Below are 21,827 nucleotides of genomic sequence, written 5' to 3' on the forward strand. Positions count from 1 at the left end.
CTCGACGAGTGCATGGTTCAAGGGATTGAATGTAGGTCGTGATTTCATTCGCGTGATATCTCGGCTTATGTCCAATCACTACAACCTAAACGCGCATCTCTATCGTATTGGGCTCGCAGCAAACAATCTTTGTGATTGTGGCGATGGCTATCACGACATCGAGCATGTTGTCTGGTCGCGTATCCGATTCCATGCTGCTCGCTCTCAGCTCTCTAGAGCACTGAGAGCACAAGGCAGACAATCGGATATCCCCGTCCGGGATATCTTAGGTAGCCGCGATCTTGATCTTCTGCTTCATCTATACCTGTTCCTCAGAAACGCCGATGTCAACGTTTAATGATGTTTCCTTCGTTGTGTCCCCGTTTCATATCCCTCCTATCCGATCGATAAACTTTTACTTAGTCGCGGCAATACATACACACACTCTTTACAGACACACGGGCCAAAGGTTGTGCAGTCCACTGATCATTCAACAAGCGCCAAAGGTTGTACCGCTCATGACAACTCTACACGAGCTGATGATTGCGCCGCCATTCTATCCTGGATTCCTCGAGTCGAGAAAGACGCACCACGCTAGATATGGGGTACAGACTAGGGGGGCGTTGCTGATTAATGGTCAGCTGCATCCCAATAGGAAGTATCCCGTGTCGGGCACACGTACAGAGCATCGAAGACTGCGACATACCAATTATGAGAACACTTGTAATACTAACCTCGAGTCAACCGCGAGTAATCGGTTACATATTACTAACATAGTCTAAGCAAACATTGTCAAAATATTGAACTCCCGGCCCCGTTAGGCTGACGCCATATGCGCCTTAATAAAATATATATTTTGGATAAAAAAAAAATGGCACCGCGAAATTTGGTGAGAGTGAAGGAGGGGCGTCAGATTATACGACTTCAAATTATTCTGCTGGTAGTAGTTGCGATTTCACCGACAGAACTTAAGGCTAAACTGGGTTTGTGAATCTATTTGATAGAAATATACTCCTGTATGTACGTGGCTCTTCGAAAACAATTTATTAACGTAATAGTTCCAAATATAACCTCGCATAGGTACTTTTTATTTTTTAAACATACAATAATATCACCATTCATATATACTCACATCGATTACCGGTCATGGGGTTGACATCAAACGACAAAAAGGTTTGTTTTTTTTAAATTTTGTAACATCGCTTTTTATAACGCGGTTCCATTTATCGGCGGCTTCACACTTCTTAAATATTTTAATTTATGAATTCTTAGCCAACTCGTCTTAATTGAAATTGAGTGCGAATGAATCGGGAATACGGCTTCACGCAGCGCTGTGTTCATCGTAGTAAATTGTTAAAAAGCTTTTACACTTTCACTCACTCAAATTTCGATTCCTTCTTAATGTAACTCATTTTTAGTACCATCCTATACAGAGAAACTGGAAGCAATGCCGGTGTAAACGTGTTCAAGGAAGCAAAGATCCTATTCCTAACGAATATTATTTCGACTTTTTTTAAACTCATGAATTTTCAGTTACCTGTATAAAATCTGATCAGATTTGTTTTTTTTTTGTATAAACGTTAATTTCAACAGTGCTTCGAAGCTTCGAACGAATAGAATGCAGATAACAATTTGTTCAGTTTTTTTTCTTGGTGGTCTATGTTTCTGTCTACTTTCTATAAATTTATTGTGTTCTAGGTGGGGAAATGGACAAACAGGCCCTCAAAATAGCTGTTGTTTGAATAGCGATAATACTCGAGAAGGAATTTGTCACCGACTATTTGTTATTCCTTATCTGATATCGGTAATAGAAATTCTGCCTACAAAAAATAAATACCCAAGAAAATTTGAAACATAATTATCTTCAATTCAAGTTTGTTTATTGGAAAAAGTTTTTTTTTGCTAAAAGTCTTTCCTCAATTCGTTATTTATCAAAAGTATTTGTGTATTGTCGCTGACAACGTTATTTTCTTCTTCATACGTAAAACAATCATCCGACTTCTCATAAGCGAAGAGAAAAACCACACCCAGTTTTATTATTTTAGCAAGTTTATCATTTCAATGAGTTTTTTCCGATTGGCGTACATGTATGCCTTTACCTCCCACAGCATGTTGATCAGGGGTTCGTCTATCTTTTCGTCCATTGCAATATCCACCGACATCTGCGGATTGAAACGATAGTACGGAACACATATCATGCTACACCAAGCTCGGGCACGATCCACGACACGGCCATCCGATGCGGTTGCTTGATCCACCAAGAGATTACCTGAAAAAATATACTGATTATACAGGGTCTTTCAGATTAAACGCTCACGCAACAAATTTTAATGACTTCTACAAAAGTGAACCGATTTTTATTTAAAAAAACCAATAATAAAGTTTATTTTAGGACATTTTCGATTTGACCACACCTTTTTTCGATAACGCGTCTCTTGTGGCTTATTAACATAGCAACGGTCCTTTAAGTACCCCCAGTCTTCAGAATGCAACTCGGTGCTGATGCGCAACAAGATTTTTGTATCCAGTTGAGCTCCCACTCCTTGTGCACACATGCGCTCTGGCGAATGAGCACGCTCCGAAACACAGATGAAATGTTTGTTGTCAGCGCCGTTCTTATGGCGGGTTTACATTAGGGAGATCTATAGCTATAGATGGATTTATTCACGTGAAAATAGGTGTAAACGGGTGAGAATAAATATGATACACTTATTCGAGGTATATATAACTTGAATAAATTCAGCATATGTAAACGCTTGTGAATTTCTCACTGGTGAGAAATCACTAAAGTTGGATACAGTTCTACTTCAGGTGAATAAATTCACCGAAAATATGAATATATTCATTATAGAAGTTCACGCTAGTATAAACGGATGATGCGATTTCTATAAATCTCATATTTCTTCACATGAATATATCACTGGTCTAAACCCACCCTTACGCAGATATTTGCGTCCAGTGTTAAGCTGAGTTTTACGCTGAAATTTGCGCCGTGATTGCGCCGTATTTCTATACTGCGCGCTTGAAACTGGATTGCTCTCTTTGTTGAGATATTTTTCTTCACACAAGCGTATACGGTTCAAAAGGGGGCGCGCTGTTGCTTTTATGCTTTGCTTAGAACGAACGAAGACAAAGCGGGCGCTAGAATTTGATTTGTATGTGTGTGTGTGTGTGTGTGTGTGTATAGAATGAGACGCGCATCACACAAGTGAGAAGAAATGTTTAGTATCTGAGTTCTGCGCCGGGTACATTTTGCGCTGTCGTGCTTATGAATTTTGTGCTCTTCGCACCAAGATAGATAGGTGCATCTCGAACAAGGTTACCATATCTACATAGAAATCTGTATTTATACAGATTTTTGAGACTTTTTTTAAACCAAAAATCTGTAGATACAGATTAAAACTTTTTTGCATTTCATACAAAATTTACAGATTTTTCAAAACAACGTTGCAATAATGGCTTGAGGTTAATAATATATTTTCCTATCTCACCTATTTTATTCATATAGCGTTATAATAAATAAATAACATCGTTTATCATTTCCTCACTAAAGCACAGAGAATGTGAATTCGGAAAGTGCATTCATACTGTCGTGAAGATTCATTTAATTTGAAAGTTTATTTTTTCAAATAAATTAAAGAAAATATTAAAGCTCGAACCATTGAAAATGCTGAATTCGCTCGTTCTCACCGGAATCCATCGTTAAACATAACCTAGAGAGATTCAACTACGACCGAAATTCTATTTTACTGTTTTTTGAACTGCGTTTTTCTACTGATTGTTAAAATGAACAAAACAAACTGGAACACCTGAATTCACTCAGATTAGTTCGGACACCAGAACACTACCTTATTTTTTTGAGTAATATATGCCAAGAATAATTTGGTCCTGGAACATCAAATCTGATGTTCCAGGACCAAACTTTTGAGATTTAGAAGATATCTACGTAGGTGTTGAAGATGTAGAAATAGAAGCTACTGAACTGGGCGATAAAAAAGCAATAGCTTTTAGGACAATCTGCTGAACCATCGAATGGTTGGACGACTAAAGTTTGAATAAAAAATAGAAATTTGAATAAAAACATACCCGATCAATTTGTTTAGAATGAAAAATTCCTGTCATGTCCATATTCTAAGTATAAGCTCTATAGTAACTAAATGTGCTCTACTCAAGCGTTGACAGGTTAGCCTTATTATTCTATCTTTAAATTCATTATTTCCATTACATTTTTGTGTGTACCTGAAGTATATTTTAATGAAGGTATTTACGTTGCCCAATATGAACAAGCATCCCCTGGTAACTGAATAAATTTCTATTGCACTTCAATAAAGCAATGTATTACGTGGATACCATCTACATCGTCCAATCAATAATTTCTATTTTTTCAATTTTTCAATTTCAATACAGATTTTTTGAGAAAAAGATAAGAGAGAAAAAAAAATTCAGATCAAAAACACAGATTTTGATTTTGTCATGGCTGCTAAACAAAGGCTTAATCCGTCTGTTATCGCACGATGCTAGGGCACCTTGGTCATGCTGAAGCAGTTTGATACAGTGGTCCAATTTAAGTTGCAGGGCGTTCAGGAAAGCAATGTTCTTTGAACGCATTTTCTCATGGGCTCAATTTTAAAAGAGTGAGTGAGTTGCCTGAATTCGGGATTATACAGCTTCAAGGAATAATCAAGCCAATAATCATAATTAATGTAGATGGAGGACCAGGCGAGAACCCGTTTTAAAAAGGTCATGAATATTTTCGATTTTCATTTCAATCAGTTGAATCTTGATCCAATACGCGTTACTACAAATTCTCCAGGACGCAATGCTTTCAATCGTTGAACGTGGGATGGCTCCTCTTCCCCGGGAGTTAGTAGATTGAATGCTTCCTCATGATCATAAGGGATCTCAACTGGAAACGAAACATTTAAAGTATGCAGGGGAATCGTTAGCTGATGTGTGGAATGATCTAGCGATCGACGGATATTTCCTCAAAGCAGAATATATTGATTTCGCAAACTTCAAAATCGATTAAGGTGAAGGTGGAAGCTAGCCATTGTAGTAGTATAGGTAAAACCACGTGTAAAAATGGGGTAATAGTGTTTGTGAGAGAAGAGCAAAGCACATGTAAATAGATCAATTCACTTATCAGACTGTGTGGCGCTTCATTGACACGAGTCTTTGAATACATTTGAAAAAAAATTAACAATTCAATACTGAATTTAATGTATGAACGATATGTTCCGATGAACCATGCCAATTGCAAACATGAATATATAGAAGGGGTATTTTTGCATATGAAGTAAAATTCTGATTATACGCGAGCGTAACATGTGCAAATTTGTAACACATGCGAATTGGGGCTCTTTTGATATTAACAAGTTCTACCGCATAGTAACTCGATGCTGATAATTCCTCAATATTTTCCTTCGTTGGTCGTATTGTTTTCACATATTCACGTTGGAGAACCTTAACCCTTCTCTTCGTTGGCTGAGACATTTTGATTGAATGTAATACTTTTCCGTTTATTGTTTTTGAAAGCATAGGCAGCCGTGGCAGTGTTCCGAGCTCTGCAATACAATTTTCTTACCCAATATTAAAGTTGCTAAAACTTACATTATAGACCCATTAAACGTAAAAATAATGATTGTATTGATATCAACACTATTTTATTCTATTGATTTTCATGACATGAAAGGCTATGACTCAGGAATAACATTTTATTGAGTGGTTTTGATAGCTGTTTCGATGATGTTGTCTGGCATCAGTGTCGAAAAAATAACGATGCTTTCACCAATACAAACAAAACCATTGCCGAAGATTGAAAAATGAAAATTTAACTTTCAGAACACTTGCTCGAGTTTTCCGACGTTTTTCACTATACAGTGCGACAGCAGATGAAAATTTAATATCTTGTGAGTAATCGATTAGATTTTGGTTGATATTACTTCATGGGAAGTGTGCGAAAACGATCATTTTCTTCACATAGTTTCGCGCAATTATTGATTTTCGGGCGAGGGGTAAGGGACGGAGATGAAAGAAATGAGCGCCATTGTGGCAGCCATTTGTGGCTAGCTTCCACCTTCACCTTAAGTGGAATTAGTACGATATTAAGCCGAGTGGTTTGCTCGTCACGTAAGGACATTCCAGGCTTTTTGGCAAGGAGTGAAATGTAACGACAAGAACTGCTGCATTGAACCAAGATGTAGTGTGGATCAACAGCAATTTATATCAGTCCATGTTCCTGTCAGCTTAACACCAGATAGATTGAAAGCACCAATCCCAACTGATGTCGGCATTAATTTTTCGTCTATGTTCAAAATTCTATGAATTTGTCGAAGGTTCTTCCGATGTCATTACTTGCATATAAGTAATGACAACGTAATGACATTACTTGCATATAAGTAATAAAATATTCTTACTTCCGTAAGAATATTTTATTCCGACCTGGGCAAATATCTTTTTTTTATGTTAAACGAACGACTTCGACTTTGTGTAAAGATTAGCGTTGCGTAACATAAGGTGGAGGGGCGTTTGTCTTGCGTTACTTTTTGTTACATAGGGGGAGGGGGTTCATAAATCGCATTTTTAGCGTTATGTGATTTGTGCACGACGCCTTAAGGCTTCGGTTGCTCGAGCAATACGGTTTCACTAAAAATACACGTTCTTGTAAATTGTACATCTTGACACTAAAAACCATCCGACTGAACGAGTAGCCGAATATTATCGTCCCGAAGTGGGGAATACAGTGTTATCATTGACGGAGCGAAAAAAAATTTTTATAAGCAGCTATTCGATTTTTTTTTTGCGTGAGCGTTTTATCTGAAAGACCCTGTATTACTTTGCTCTACCATCTACCATCGAGCCTCGTTTATATGGGGATTCATGAATGAAACTGAATCGGTTCATGGTTGGAAACTATAACCGAGTACTAATGAGTTAGTACAACAGTGTTACCGATACTGGAAGCTTGAGCTTGGGTAGATTGTACAATTCGTAGTTGCTCACCGTGATTGACCTGAACCAACCAAATTGCACAAAGAACACACAGAATGACGCTTGGGACTAGCAAATCATTCTAGTTGTGTAATTTTCGGTGATTCAATCTTTCAATGGTCAAAAACGACGCCGGCCACGTCCTCCGTCAGTCACCAGGGGAAGGGAAGTTGGTATGATATTCGCCGCCCGAAGGCCAGAAGGGTCGCCTCTATAGCGTGGTTCCCTAGCGAATATCATGGAAGGGATAGTTGTTAGTAGGGAGGACAAGAATTAGGATTCACTATGGTAAGTGATGTGATTGTGTAACGCGAACTATCGACGATTTTATCTTTAGGTAACCTGAGAAGGAAAACATGTAAAATAAATTGGACGTGTTATATATTCTATTTTCATCGCACATTCTTTTCCAATCTCTAAATCCAATCGCGACGGCGATGAGTTATATTTTGGAAACCTGAGAAGGTTACCGAGAGAACTCAATCAAAAATCAATCGATTCGCTGATATATATCGTTATTCATCGCGTGTAGGTTAAAGTCCAATCGTAGTGGGGGATTTTTTTTCAGGAAACACAATAAGGTAACCGAGAAAACTTCTGTAAAACCAATAAAACCGAAATTATACATCGTATTTCATCACGAGTATTCTTAACAAACTGTATTTTGGAGGTTTTAGAATAAAATAATATGAAACCAAAACTAAATATGCCATTTGTAACTATCTATTATATATTATATATAAGTATATAAGCGATAATATAATAGCTGAAGTATGCAATATGGGCGCATCAACAAGAGACTAAGACTAATTAACTCAAACAAGATCAGAATAAGCACTCCTACTTTAGAACATAATAGAATTAAAACTTTTACTGCACAATTGAAGATATGTGAAACTAAATCCAAAGTTGCCCACTATGGGGCAAATGCGTACTTTTGCCCCATAGTGGGGGCAAAGTTGCGCACAGTACGGGGCAAAAGTGCGCACTTATTGAATTGTACTTCTGAGGTAACTTGTAACAAAAATAAATGTTTTATCATTACCTCGTGGAAATTTTTGGGAGAGAGAAGACTGACAATATAAGATAACTGAAAATGAAGAACATTTGAAACAGAATTCTTTTTTATTAACAAACTAGCTGACCCAGCGAACTTCGTCCCACCCACAATTTATATATTGATATAAATCATTTCGAACACTCAAGTTCCCGCAGAAATTATTTCTTTAATAATAATACATAATCTATACTCGCGGTATATAATTTCATGATGCAGACTTAGACACATCAATCCTGATACTGACTGTTTAAATCCGTTGCTCCGTTCTTGAATTAAATTGTGAGGAACGGACGCCAAATCATTTTTATTAGAATAGATCAAGTTTATAAATACATAGTTACCTTCACTTGATTTATTTGAAACTCAAAAAATATTTATTTGAAGTTCGTTGTGAGAACATAAACATAAACAAAACATAACCGTTATTGAACTGAATACATGATGAAAATAAAAACATTATTCAATTGAAATTCATTTTGAATTATTTTTAAGGAATTGTTTATTTTTCTTTCCCATCTTGGATTGGGTTTTGAGGATTCCGACGCTTTGCCTTGGAGCGCTGTTGCTTCGTTGCGCTTGTGGGGTTCGAAGAAACAGATGCTAGAATCCTTATCTCTTCCTGCCAGTTTTGCAGCTTGGTTGAATTCGTGCTGGAGGTTGTTGGCTTCCGAAAATCAAACGCAAGACGACGTAAATCTTTGAGAGTCATACCATAGAAAGCTATGTCCAGTGCTCTGCAGGGGTCCGCCAGATCCTCAGACTGCTCACTCGTAAATACTTGTCTGAACCGCCCTAGGTGCCTAGCTGGCAGATTCCAGCAGAAGTACAAATGTCAATAAAAGAAGATTCAAATCATAAATCACTCACTGATAAGAGCCTCAGAACTGATTCAGAAATATCGAGGTCTGCTGCAATCCGACGCTTCGAGACTCCCTTCCGAAGCCTCTGTCGGGCCATTTGAGCATTTCTGCAGTGCATTTTTTTCAAATCAGTTTTCTTCTTGTGGGTTCCGTTGAAAATTTGGTTGAAAACATTTTATAATTTTTTTTCAGAGCAAAACTCTGGTGCGAATTTTTGCCCCACAGCCACTGCGCACATTTGTCCCACAAGCAATCACAAAAACGAATACGTACTATCATCTACTATAGAATGAAGATTTCCTGGACAGTATCGTTTCAAACTTTCCAGTTATTTTAGGTAAGTTAATCATCATCTCCAAAACTGAGAAAAATAGATCAAAACATCGCAAAACTCTTTTTACCTCATAACTTTTTGCCACATTCATGAAATGTATCTTGTTTATATGTGTGAGCTGCTGGTGTAATAATGTATCAAACGAATACACTGTTGTCGAAATTTTATGCCCGTTTGCTTCAAAAAGGCCAATGCACACTTTTGCCTCGTGCGTGGAGGCGATCTGGCGTAGTGGTAACATCCATACCTCTAACGCTAATGGTCACGAGTTCAATTCTCACTTCCGACATTCTTCCAAAAAATGGAAGTAAGAGTGACGAACCAACCAAAAAGTGTGGAAAATCACTATAATACAGATAAAAAAAATGCCTCGTGCGCACCTTTGCCCCGCACTACTCTACATTCATTGGCACCCTAATGTACATGGTATAGGATCAGATAAATAAAAATGAATTTCATGTCAAAAAACCACCCGTGGCCGAGTGGTTAGCGTCTCACATTATCATGCCGGGTGTTCGGGTTCGATTCCCGTTCTGGCCGGGGGATTTTTCGTCAGAGAAATTACCTTCGACTTGCACTGTGGTCACGCGTATTTTAGAGCTTGCCCCTCGGAATAAATTCAAGGCGTGTTATTTGGCTTAAGAAATCTCAACTAAGTATTAATAAATGACGATAGTTAATGCATGCGTTGAGACGGCAAAAGTTCCACAGGGAACGTTAACGCCATTCAAGAAGAAGATGTCAAAAAAGGTCATAAGTTTTGTTACATTTGATTTGAAATAAAGACATTTAAAACACTCATTCAACATTTTTGTTATTACTTTTGTTATTTTGTTACTATTTATTTTTTTTACTTTGGGTTGGCTTTCTGCACTGAAAAATGACTTAATTTCAATAAAATATTAAAAAAGTTTTCGTTAGAAAAACTTTTTTGCTTTAAAAATGCACAAGTTGCAATGTATGGAAAAGTTGTAGGGCACATAATTATCTATCATTTCACCAAAATCTGAGATGACCATTTTGACCATCGACTTTTAGTTTTTGAAATCGTTTTTTTTCAGTGTAGGATTTTAAAAATATTTTTCAGTATTTTTTTCTGAAAATTCAACTATTCTCTTACCATTTTTAAGTAAAAAATTATAGGAGGTTGTGTCCAAGATACGACCGCATTGTTGACGTAGAACTACGCTGTTATTTTATATAAGTCGCTTGTTTATACCTTCGGATATTATTCTATAATGCTGTGAAATTTTAGAAACAACTGCTTAGTAGAATAATCTATGAAATGATTTTTTCATTATAGAATCAGTTGACGATAATTGATTGATGATTCATTCTTGCCCTCGTATGTCGCAATTTATTTCATGTCAATGCATTGAAAATTTACCTCGAAGGCTATTCCGGTGGCCTTTTTCGAAATTGACATAGACTCGGCTACAGTCGATTATATACATGTTGCATCAGCACCATTATTCCATATCTCATAACTACATCAATATATCTTTGGCACCGCATGTAAACAACAGCAATGACAACACTTGCAAGTATCAAATATCATGCTACATGTTATTTAGTATTGCCTCAAAGGAATCGCACCTCTAGATATCGTTCGTACAAACTAAGCGTAAACCAAGCGTTCACCATAGCATGCATACAGAGCCATACATTGGTGGCTTGAAACTACTAGCAATATAAACATTTCTCATAATTTTGCGCTATTCTCAAAAGAAACGCTTCTGTTAATAGTACTGGCCTCGAAAAGAGTTGCATTACTTTCTTATGCTCGAGATAAGCGCAGCTGTCTCCCTTAGTGGAGGAAGTTTTGCTACTGGCAAGCAAAACCTAATCACATACAAAATTCCAGAACATTTACTTTCTTGATGACTAAACAAGATAAATAAACTCTTTTTGTTAATAACAACCTCGAAAACAGTAGCAATGCTTCATTATGATCAATATTAGCGCAAATGCAATCCTAGTTGAAGGCAGTTTTGCGACTGGCACGCGAACCCAAATAACTTATAACATTCCAGTAAGATATTCAAGATGCTTAGTATTCCCAAATATTTTTTTGGTGCACAATCTTAACGTCTGCTTCGCCATACCGTCAGTTTAATGCATTGATGCATTCTCAAAGCAGTGCCATAAATTATCAAAATTTATTCACGAATGGAGGAATTAGATTTTTCCCAGTGTCGGGTGAATTCTCTTCTGTTAAAACTCAACTCCATATCTGGCATAATGAGTATAACACAAGAGTCGAGACGCGTGAACTTTGTCTGGTATATTGATCGAAAACAGCATGAACGAATTTCGAAAAGCCTGCATTCAGGCACTTTCGTTACTGTCAATAATTTTAGGTCATTATCACGAACGTTAAGTTGATCTTCATCACTTGCAGTGAATTTTTTTTGAAAAAGTGTTACCCATTGCACATATAAATGGTGGTGTATGTCATTTCCGGGCAATCGTGAGTAGATTCATAAAACGTAGCCAGAATTATTCTATACATTCCATTGCCAAAGTCGCCAAAAACAAGAATTTTGTGTGATGAATTGCCATCCTTTACCATTAATCGGTTTTACTCTCAATTGGTGACGCTGAATTTTATGCTTTGATTTTCTCTAACACGCAATGATCTTCATTTTCGACCTTACGAATACTATGACGAAAAAGAAGATGCAAATGAAAAATGAACTTCATGGCAAGCTGATGTTGATGTTCATTCCACTGGGGTTCATTGATAATGTTGTTCCATATTTATCGACTCTTGCTTGAGCAGTAGGTTATCAATACAAGGAAGGCAGAAATTCGCCGAATTTGAATGTCGTGAATGTGAATATTTTCAGCACTGTCTCAAAGGCACAAACGAAGCCCTTATGAAGACGGAAAATAAACAATATTAACTGGTTGGAAAAAGACCGAATTATGCCACACAGCTTGTACTCTGCTGTAACACCCATCGATGCGAATTCGCTGATGAGTTTGTCAAGAGCGACCGCCTTCAAATATCGACGTCACAATGTAAAAAGTAGCTATGGCAGCACATGCTATCACGCACAGTACGCTCGCAAATTCTGCTATCTGCCCTTTAAAATTCCAAGAATAAATTCATCCAAAATGAGATAAATACAATACAGCATGATCCGAAGAAGCTATGGAAAAAAATCAAATCATTATGTAATCCAGGCGGCAGCAAGGATATCGACATTGAGTTTGACGGTAAAAAGGAAAATAACAATATAACAGCAGAGAAACTCAACAATTTTTTCACTTCAAGTGTGGAAGAAATCCACAATGGTATTGTAGCTCCATCAAATCGACTGAATTTTGTTTTCCCTGGCCTGTCTTCACAATTGAGATGCTTTAAAACTATCAACATGGAAACTCTTAGGAAGGTAGTAATGGATTTGAAAAACTGTGCAGGTGTTGAGAATATCAATAAAACCGTATTAGTAGATGCATTTGATCTAATCAAAGAAAATCTACTATATATAATAAATGAATCTATGCTTCGGGGCGAATGCCCTCATACTTGGAAGAAATCTGTTGTTATACCGATTCCAAAAAATCCGAAATCGTCCAAGCCAGAAGACCGGAGACCAGTGAATATGTTGCCATTATACGAAAAGATCCTCGAAATCGTTATCAAAGACCAACTGTTGGAACATATAACGAAAAATGGAATTCTGGTTGAGGAACAGTCAGGGTTCAGGAAAAACCACTCTTGTGAAACGGCTCTCAATTTATTACTCCTGAAATGGAAACAGGCTATCGAAACGAAAAAAATAGTATTGGCTGTATTTATTGACTTGAAGAGGGCTTTTGAAACAGTAGATCGAATGAAATTACTTGATTTGCTTTCCAATTATAATGTAACTGGACCTGTATTGAACTGGTTTGAAAGTTACCTGAACGGGCGAACACAAATCACTATTTACAGGGACAGTGAATCATCGGCGGGACCAGTGAATCTGGGTGTACCTCAAGGAAGTGTTCTGGGGCCGCTGCTTTTCTTGCTTTATATTAATGACATTAAACAGGTGTTAAATGACAGTGACGTAAACTTGTTTGCTGACGACACAGTGATATTCATTGTTGCTGAGACATTGCAAGATTGCTTCGTCAAGATGAACCGTGAACTGCAAAACTTAGACGAATGGTTGAGATGGAAAAAACTTAAGTTAAACATTAGCAAAACAAAGTATATGGTAGTATCGACACGCAATCTTGACAGTGATAGTCTTAGTATAACTATCGATGGGCAAACTGTGGAAAGAACGACTTCAATCAAATATCTTGGCGTTATTCTTGACGAAACGCTGCGCTTCGACGAATATATAAACTATACTATAAAGAAGGCAGCTCAAAAATATGGAGTGCTTTGTAGAATTAATCGATTTTTGACCTTTGAAAGTAAAATTACCATCTACAAAGCATTGATCGCTCCACATTTCGATTATTGTGCATCTGTGCTATTTCTCGCAAATAAGAGGCAAATGAATAGAATGCAAATTGTTCAAAACAAGGCCATGCGCTTGATATTGAGATGCGATCGACTTACTCCACGAAGATTTATGCTTGAATGCCTACAATGGATGTCAGTGGGACAGCGTATCAAATATTGCACTCTTACGTTCATATATAAGATGGTTAGCGGCATGATACCGAACTATTTACAAAACACGATAACGTATGGAAGAGATATGCACCGATATAACACAAGGCAAGCAAGTGACCTCAGAACCATGAACTTTCGAATGTCATGTACCCAAAACTCACTTTTTTATAAAGGATATCGCCTGTATAACACATTACCAAATGAAGCAAAGACAGCAACAAGCCTTCGAATATTCCATAGTATTTGTAAAGAGTTTTTGAAGCATGATTTAGATTTTTGACCCTGCATATAATTAATGTTAGTGTGTAAGATGACGAAGTTTAACGGATATTTGTATTTTCTTATCTTTAGACTATAATGATGATGGTTAACTTAAACAATATTTGTGAAATCTTCAATAGCTTGAGCCCGCGCGCGTTAGCACACATAGACAACTTGAGATAGAACATATGCAAAAACAATTCTTTTTAATGAAAGCATTCAAATGGGTTTAATGTGGAAACCAGAGGTAAGCTAGGGATAGCTCAATCGGAATACTTGTAAATTCATCTTCTCAATAGATAATTATAACAAGATTTTTCTGTGTTGTGGCAGATCTTATTGCAGATTCAGGTTGACACGTTTATACCCCAGATTGAATGTAGGGCCTGAAGTATCGGCTGGAATTAGGCTTAGGTTTGCTCAGCTGTCTGGTTTCGAAAACGATTAACAGACCGTTGTCGGGTATCCAGTGAAGCGGGAATTCCTTTGTAAATTTTAGGCTATTGCTGACATAGGTATTGGGTTCAATTCCTGATCGGTCAAGGATTTTTTCGGGTTGGAAATTTTCTTGACATGCCTTGGGATATGTAAAGTAATGGGCCTGAAGTATTGGCTAGAATTAGGCTTGGGTTTGCTCAGCTACCAGAACTCGGAAACGATCGCAAATGCAGGCCGTGGCCGGGGATCTGATAAAGTGGGATTTCTCTTGTAAGTTCATGGCTAATATTGACATAGGCATGGGGTTCAATTCCCGATCGGTCCAGGGTCTTCCCGGGTTGGAAATTCTCTCGACATGCCATGGGTTAAATACGTTAAGTTGATAACATAAATTGTTCTTCAATTAGGAATCTATGTTTGTAATATAACCAGTCCGTTTGTTTTGTTTTTTACTTCAATGTGCTTACTGGTTATTTTAATAATTGTTACATAAAGATCAACAAGAGAACTCGTACAGCTCAAACTTTTTGAGGTGATCATCATCATTATTTCATTATTTCATAAAACGAGGAAATTATTGTCTTTTGAGTGTATGTGTGTCCGTGTATTTTTCTTGTCAAGACTATGGTGATGATGGTATTTTTTTTTTGCTTTTATATATATCTTAGTTATTCAATTAAATTTAAAAAATAATTGTGAAGTCTGCAATAGTTTGAGCCCGCGCGCGTTGGCAAACATAGAGAAACGTGAGATTGAACAAAAGCAAAAGAATTTTTGATCGAATAAAACAAAGTCATTCCAAGGGGTTTAATGTGGAAACCTGAGGTAAGCTAGGGATAGCTCAATCGGAATACTTGTAAATTCATCTTCTCAACAGATAATTATATCAAGATTTTTCTGTGTTGTGGCGGATCTCATTGCAGATTCAGGTTGACACGTTTATACCCCAGGTTGAATGTAGGGCCTGAAGTATCGGCTGGAATTAGGCTTAGGTTTGCTCAGCTGTCTGGTCTCGAAAACGATTAACAGACCGTTGTCGGGTATCCAGTGAAGCGGGAATTCCTTTGTAAATTCTAGGCTAATGCTGACATAGGTATTGGGTTCAATTCCTGATCGGTCAAGAATTTTTCGGGTTGGAAATTTTCTTGACATGCCTTGGGATATGTGAAGTGATGGGCCTGAAGTGTCGGCTAGAATAAGGCTTGGGTTTGCTCAGCTACTAGAACTCGGAAACGATCGCAATTGCAGGCCGTGGCCGGGGATCTGATAAAGCGGGATTTCCCTTGAAAATTCATGGCTAATACTGACATAGGCATTGGGTTCAATTCCCGATCGGTCTAGGGTCTTCCCGGGTTGGAAATTCTCTCGACATGCCATGGAATGAATACTTTAGACAAAGGCATAAATTGTTCTATCGATTAGTAATCTATGTCTGCGGGATAACCAGTCCGTTTTCTTTTCAATTTAATGTGCTCACTGGTTAGTATGATGTAATAAACTCAGTAACTCAATTATTATCAATAAGATAACTCGTCCCGCTCAAGCCTTTGTAGGGGAAAGAGGTGGGACCATCGTCATCTATATAAAAAAAAAAAAAAAAAAAAAATCCCTATCACTATAAATTTACTAGTACTACTACCAAAACTCGTCATTATAATATAAAATTATTCTCGTTCAAGATTATTCAATCACATGCAAATAAAATGCGATTCATATAGAATGTTACGGAAAATAACGTTCACGTACCGTCAACGTCTCCACCAATTCACACACGCAGTCTATGCTAGCAGCAGCACCGTTGCGTCAAATGTGAAACGAATGATTTATTTATTTAATGTAATTCATAGTGTCGCCACCTACAACAGTTTCAAATTGCAACGTACTCTTTCGAATCAGCATGCCCAAAATCAGTTCTATTTTTTTTTCTTTATTATAGTTATTTTCAACACATTCCCGCTGGTTCGTCACTTTTACTTCCGTTTTTGAAAGAATGTCGGGAGTGAGAATTGAACTCGTGATCTCTGCGTGAGAGGTACGGATGTTACCACTACGCCAGATCACTTCCACAAAATCAGTTCTAAATTTTGGTAAATTCAATGAAAATCATAGAATTATATTATTTAAATGCTTAAAACCTGTAATCCCGACCCTTATTTAACAATAATAATATATAGACTGTTCTATTTTGATTCCGAAATTTTGGAACTACGATATATGTTGGCATAAAAAATGTAACCAAATTCAAAACAAAGGCCGAGGCACAAAGCCCAGACAAAACCCCCACGAACCGTCGTCTCCGTCAATTATTCTTTTCTAGAAATCCTGCCGGTCGTTTTCGTTGAACGGTCGCAGACGGATCGTTACGTTGCCAGTGTATGTGGATATCTCCATAAGAATTGCATGGGAGAATAATTAGCTTTACGTGACGTGACGGGAATGTTGTATGTGAATCGCACTTAACATGTTTCTCCGTTACATGGAATACAGTTCTGGACAAAGCATTAAAAGCACTGCTCAAGCAAAAAAGAATGTGACAAAACATGGCATGCTTAACATGCTTAAAAGGCATTACTTAATGAATGGGTATTGTTTTAACTACAGATGTTATAAATTTCTTCGAAAAATGCAAATGAACTATTATAAATGGCTTGAAGCACTGGATTGGATTTTTTTTTCAAAGTTTTGTCACTTTCTTCTTTTGTTTGAGCAGTGGTCTTGAAATTTTTCCGAAACTGTAGATACTGCCATCATTCGGTCGAGAAAAACTGGAACAGGAAATTATTGAGTTGGACCACGTCGGAACGGAGAAGCAAATTGCCGATGTTCTTACCAAACCGATACCGGTTGTGAAGCTAGGAGAAGATCCTCGGAATCCAATTATTTACGATTAATGGGGAATGTTTGAAAGTAATCATACCATGAACCCAATAAACATTCTTCCTGTTCATTCGTTACCCAAATCTCATCTGAGTAAGACTTATTTTTATCAACCAGTACGCGTGTTATGAAATTCGGGGGCTCGAAAAACGTGATTGGGAGACCGAGTTCACATTATCACATTATTAAGGTCAAGGTATTTTCATCTATTCCAGCACCTTTCAGTGTATTTTTTAAATTCAGTTTACTCTGCACAATCACAAAGAGCAACTCTCAAATTAATTGAAGTGTGTGAACGCTCTAGCGATGGGTCGATATACCTATACCTACCTATAGCGGATATACCGTAAGCTACTTTGGCTGTCGCCCATATGCTGTCCGGTCGAAACACGTCAATATCCTTTAGTTCTGTAACAGGAATTAGTCCAGTACCAAGGGAAACCACAATTGAAAGCTAGAATTTTTTTTCTGCATTAGTTCGATGGTCTCATAGGTGCATTTCGGTGCTTACCGGAACAACTTCTGCATCTCTTCCGACGCTTCTTAGAGCCATATTGTATTCGTGTATTTCGGTCATCGCGTCCAGTGTAGGATTGTTCGCTATCAGTCCTCCATCTAGGAAACTACCGAAAGCCCGAAAGTATGACGGGGCTGCCCCTGTTGCCCTAGCCGCTTGCCAAACCAGTTGTTCTTCCGGTGGCGGAGGTGGTTGCCTTCGGCTGTTTGATGGTGTAGCGATATTTAGGATATCGCTAGCACATTTGTAATTGCGAAATAGGTGTAAATCTACCGGCTTTCGGTCAGCCATTACTCCCGTCACCATCAGCTTAGGATGTTTGATGTCAGACATTACAGTGAATTCTCCGAGCTGATCTTTCAATACCGATTCTAGTAGATCACTAGGGTAGGGTCGCGATCCAACGAAAGCTTGATCCTTCATGCGTAGGTACAAACACATGCATTGCTTCATTGTTTTGCCACAGCCAAGCCCAAGCGCGAGTATGCCACCCGTGCTGGTGCCAGCGATCCAGTCAAAGAGATGTATAATGGGAGTTTGTGCAAGATTTTCTATTTCAAGCAACATTTGGGCCAGTACAAGACCGCGGATACCACCACCATCCAGACAAAGTAGTCTTCCGCGTCCGTGATATTCGCCCGAGGAGGTAGGCCGTGTAGAATTCAAATAACTAAACGTAGGCTCGTCAACTATCATCTCGTCGCCTATATCAATTGAGTGTCTACTGGTGGGTGAACCTTTGGATGATGATCCCGGTGTAATTGGTTTCGCAGCGGCTTCTACTTTGTTGGTGAACATCGACAGCAGCGCATCCATTACACTGGCTCCTTTGCGCTCTTGTGTCACATCCACTGTCTTTAGCTCTTCTCTAGCTTCTCTTTCCCTTTCCTCGCGAACATTTTTTATTGTATTTGTGATCAAACTAGGAATGCTGTTTCTTTGCGACCTACTGGTACGAGCAAGAACCTGTTGGATGTGTTCGCGTTGTTCGCTGGTTTCCGGTTGCACCGGTGGGATCCCATTGTACGAACCCTTTGCCGAGCAGCCTGGTGGACATTTACTTCCCCCATTCTCGGGGCATCTCTTAGCACCTACCGAGTGCAAAATGTACAGAGTCATTGCCTCTTTCGAACCACAATCATCTCTGCCCACCATGTGTCGTGGAGTTTTCCCTTCCTTGTTAGGTTTGTTGATATCGGCTCCGAAAACAATTAGGCATTGAACGATCGGAATAAGCTTCTTTTCAACGGCAATGTGCAACGGAGTGTTCCCATTGTTGTCAACTACGTTGATTTCTGCCTCGTGGGCGAGTAGTGCCACAACACATTCCAGCCGGTCTCGGGTTACCTACGAATTGATACATATTGTAGATCCTTAAAAAGACAGTTTTCAATTAAATTCTTCAATACCATGACATGCAACGGCGTTTGGCCATTGAAGTTGACCAAATTGACATCACATCCTCTCTCAATCAGCGAATTGAGCACTTCCCTGCTCGAGCTCCAGTGCAATGGGGTTCCACCGTGTTTCATGTCCTGGGTAAACAGCTTATTTGGGTTACTTACGAGAAAGTCCGCTACATTGCCTGGGAAGTAAGGTTCTAGTTGTGGTTATTGAACCATTTGTTTGGGATTTTGTTGTTGGGACCGGTACCAGTGTTTAATAATTATGCAGGGAAAAAAGAAAAAGAAAAGCATCGTTAATTTTGGGGTTCTTGCGCGAGTGAATACAAACAATTCCATCACTGAAGTATGTTAGTTGATTCGAAATTGTGCCACCGAACGCCCTTGGTGGATTAGTAGTAGATTGCTTACAGTGTAAGCACTGAACACACTGAATAACACATAATTACAAATGCGGTACAATTGGTTAAAGTTGTGAATGTATCAAAAAACAAAAAATAAGGTAGGTAATACTGGAAAGTTGAGCCTACTTGATGTGGCCGATTTGGCGTAAGTGTTGCTAGCGCAACGTGCCATTTTGTTCGTATCGGCCCCTGCTAGTAGCAAAGCTTTCACACAGTCCGGCTTATCTGCCAAGCAAGCCAAATGGAGTGGAGTGTAGCCATCCGTGTTACAATGGTTTAGATTTGAGGTACTTTTTGCCGTCAAGAGCTGGATCATACATGAAATATGGTTTGCATGAGTTAGTACGGGATATGTAGGAACATATACTTGGTTTTGCTTACATTAATCATTTCCTTAGTAGTGCTAGCCGCAAAGTGAAACACCGAATTGCTACTGTTGTCCAAGTGTTCTATGTTGCTAACTGGTAGCAGGGCCTTCACCATTTCGATATTGTTGGCCTTTGTAGCTATCTGAATAGAATTTTGTTTTCATGTTTAATATACTAGACCACAAACCATTGACCTACCTGCAAGGGAGTTAAAAGTTCCGCATGGTCTGGATCTCCGATTGATTCCACAATTTTCGGGTTAGAAATATAATCAACCAGATTGAAGTGAGCGATCACGTGTGCAAGTGTCCAGGAAGGATGCTCTATAAGTGTGTCACACAATTTTTGAAGACCGTTGATATTATACATCTGCAATTAAGAAACATTAATAATTTTCTTCGAAATGCTAACATAAACATTTTTCAGACTAAATAATTATATTCAGTATTCCGAATAAACTTTTTGATTTATGGCTGAAGCATAGATTATTTTGAAATGGAACAGAATAAATCAAAGAACATATAAGAATTAAATGTTGGTGACTAGCAGCTGTGCAGGTATGAAACCGGTTTTTTTCAACTGTACTTTATTCAAAGTATATTTCATCAATCATTATGGATGCCAAACTAAAAGCGTTCATTAAACCATTTTCCCATATTTTGTTAGAATTGAAGCGCTGAAAACAGGATGTAGTCGGAAGGAGCCAAGTTTGGTGAGAAAGCCAGGAATGAAAAAACTTCCCTACCAAATGACTCCCTTTCTCCGTCCATAGGGATTTGTCCATGCAACCGATGTTGACGGTTCCCCTGGACTGATCCAAGATCTAAGCGCCAAAGATCTCAGAATAAAACCACTTTCCATCTCAGGTCATAATCCGATGGAGAAATGACTTCTATTTGTTTCTGGCGAGTAGGATTTTACATTTGATTTTTTGGTTCTCTTGTTTTTGCGTTTTCCGATCTCCGGGAACGTTCCCATGGCCTTCAAATGTATAAAACTGGCATCTTGAATCAATTGTTCAATGGATCCGCGAGCTTTGCACTGCGATTTGTTGCGAGCTTGGAAATTTTTCAACGTCTCCGTTAATACTGTACAGATATAGTCAGTGCGATTTCGGTTAAGGTTATGGCCAACTGATTTCACCAATTTTGATCGATGTTCTCGATTGTATTCTTCTTTTCATCGTCAAAAACGTTCGGAGGATGGTCGTTCGCAATATAAATAGGTTTTATCATCCGCTATATCATCTTTGAATGTTGTTAGGACCCAGATTTTGACTTCTCTCTGTTTGAGGCTCCTTATGGGTTGTTGACTTGCTTGATATGATTGGTAACCTTCTCGAAAATGGACTAGATGCCTAGTATAGATATCTACATTTTTTTGAATAATAATCTGAGACGTTAGGATTAGTCTTTATCATTCGGATAACGTTCAACCGGATTTAACAATAAAGGACAAAAACGAAAACGCGCATTCGTGCCTGAAAGCTTAGATTATAGTTTCCTGTATTTCCTGTACATCTGTGTAGTATCGAATGAATGCTCGAAGACTTGAATTTTATTCAAGGATCTTGGTTTTTCCCGTTCGAGTAATATGTGACAAACGCTGATGACGCTGCAGCTACTACGTCCGATTTTTATTCGTGCTAGGACCGATTGATCCCCTGGGTTGTTAGAATCAATATCCATCATTTGGTGGCAGTGCAGCCAATCATC

General features: G+C 38.3%; 1 protein-coding gene across 6 annotated transcripts in view; it reads right to left on the minus strand.

Moving 5' to 3' along the window:
• Positions 1–994: 994 nt before the first annotated feature.
• Positions 995–21,827, minus strand: part of LOC129768012 (85/88 kDa calcium-independent phospholipase A2) — a 30,851-nt gene continuing 10,018 nt past the window's right edge. For 4 of the 6 annotated variants that reach the window (XM_055769365.1, XM_055769367.1, XM_055769363.1 and 1 more), the window contains 7 exons: positions 20,311–20,481; positions 20,126–20,254; positions 19,871–20,051; positions 19,347–19,537; positions 17,932–19,284; positions 17,751–17,874; positions 995–2,248 (listed from right to left, as the gene is read on the minus strand). In XM_055769365.1, coding sequence (XP_055625340.1) covers positions 2,016–2,248; positions 17,751–17,874; positions 17,932–19,284; positions 19,347–19,537; positions 19,871–20,051; positions 20,126–20,254; positions 20,311–20,481 — 2,382 coding nt within the window. In that variant the 3' untranslated portion in view covers positions 995–2,015. The remainder of the gene's footprint in view (positions 2,249–17,750; positions 17,875–17,931; positions 19,285–19,346; positions 19,538–19,870; positions 20,052–20,125; positions 20,255–20,310; positions 20,482–21,827) is intronic. The other 2 variants (XM_055769366.1, XM_055769364.1) reach the window with 1 other exon arrangement.

The sequence above is a fragment of the Toxorhynchites rutilus genome, chromosome 2, assembly GCF_029784135.1.
Source record: "Toxorhynchites rutilus septentrionalis strain SRP chromosome 2, ASM2978413v1, whole genome shotgun sequence".
Lineage (NCBI taxonomy): Eukaryota > Metazoa > Arthropoda > Insecta > Diptera > Culicidae > Toxorhynchites > Toxorhynchites rutilus.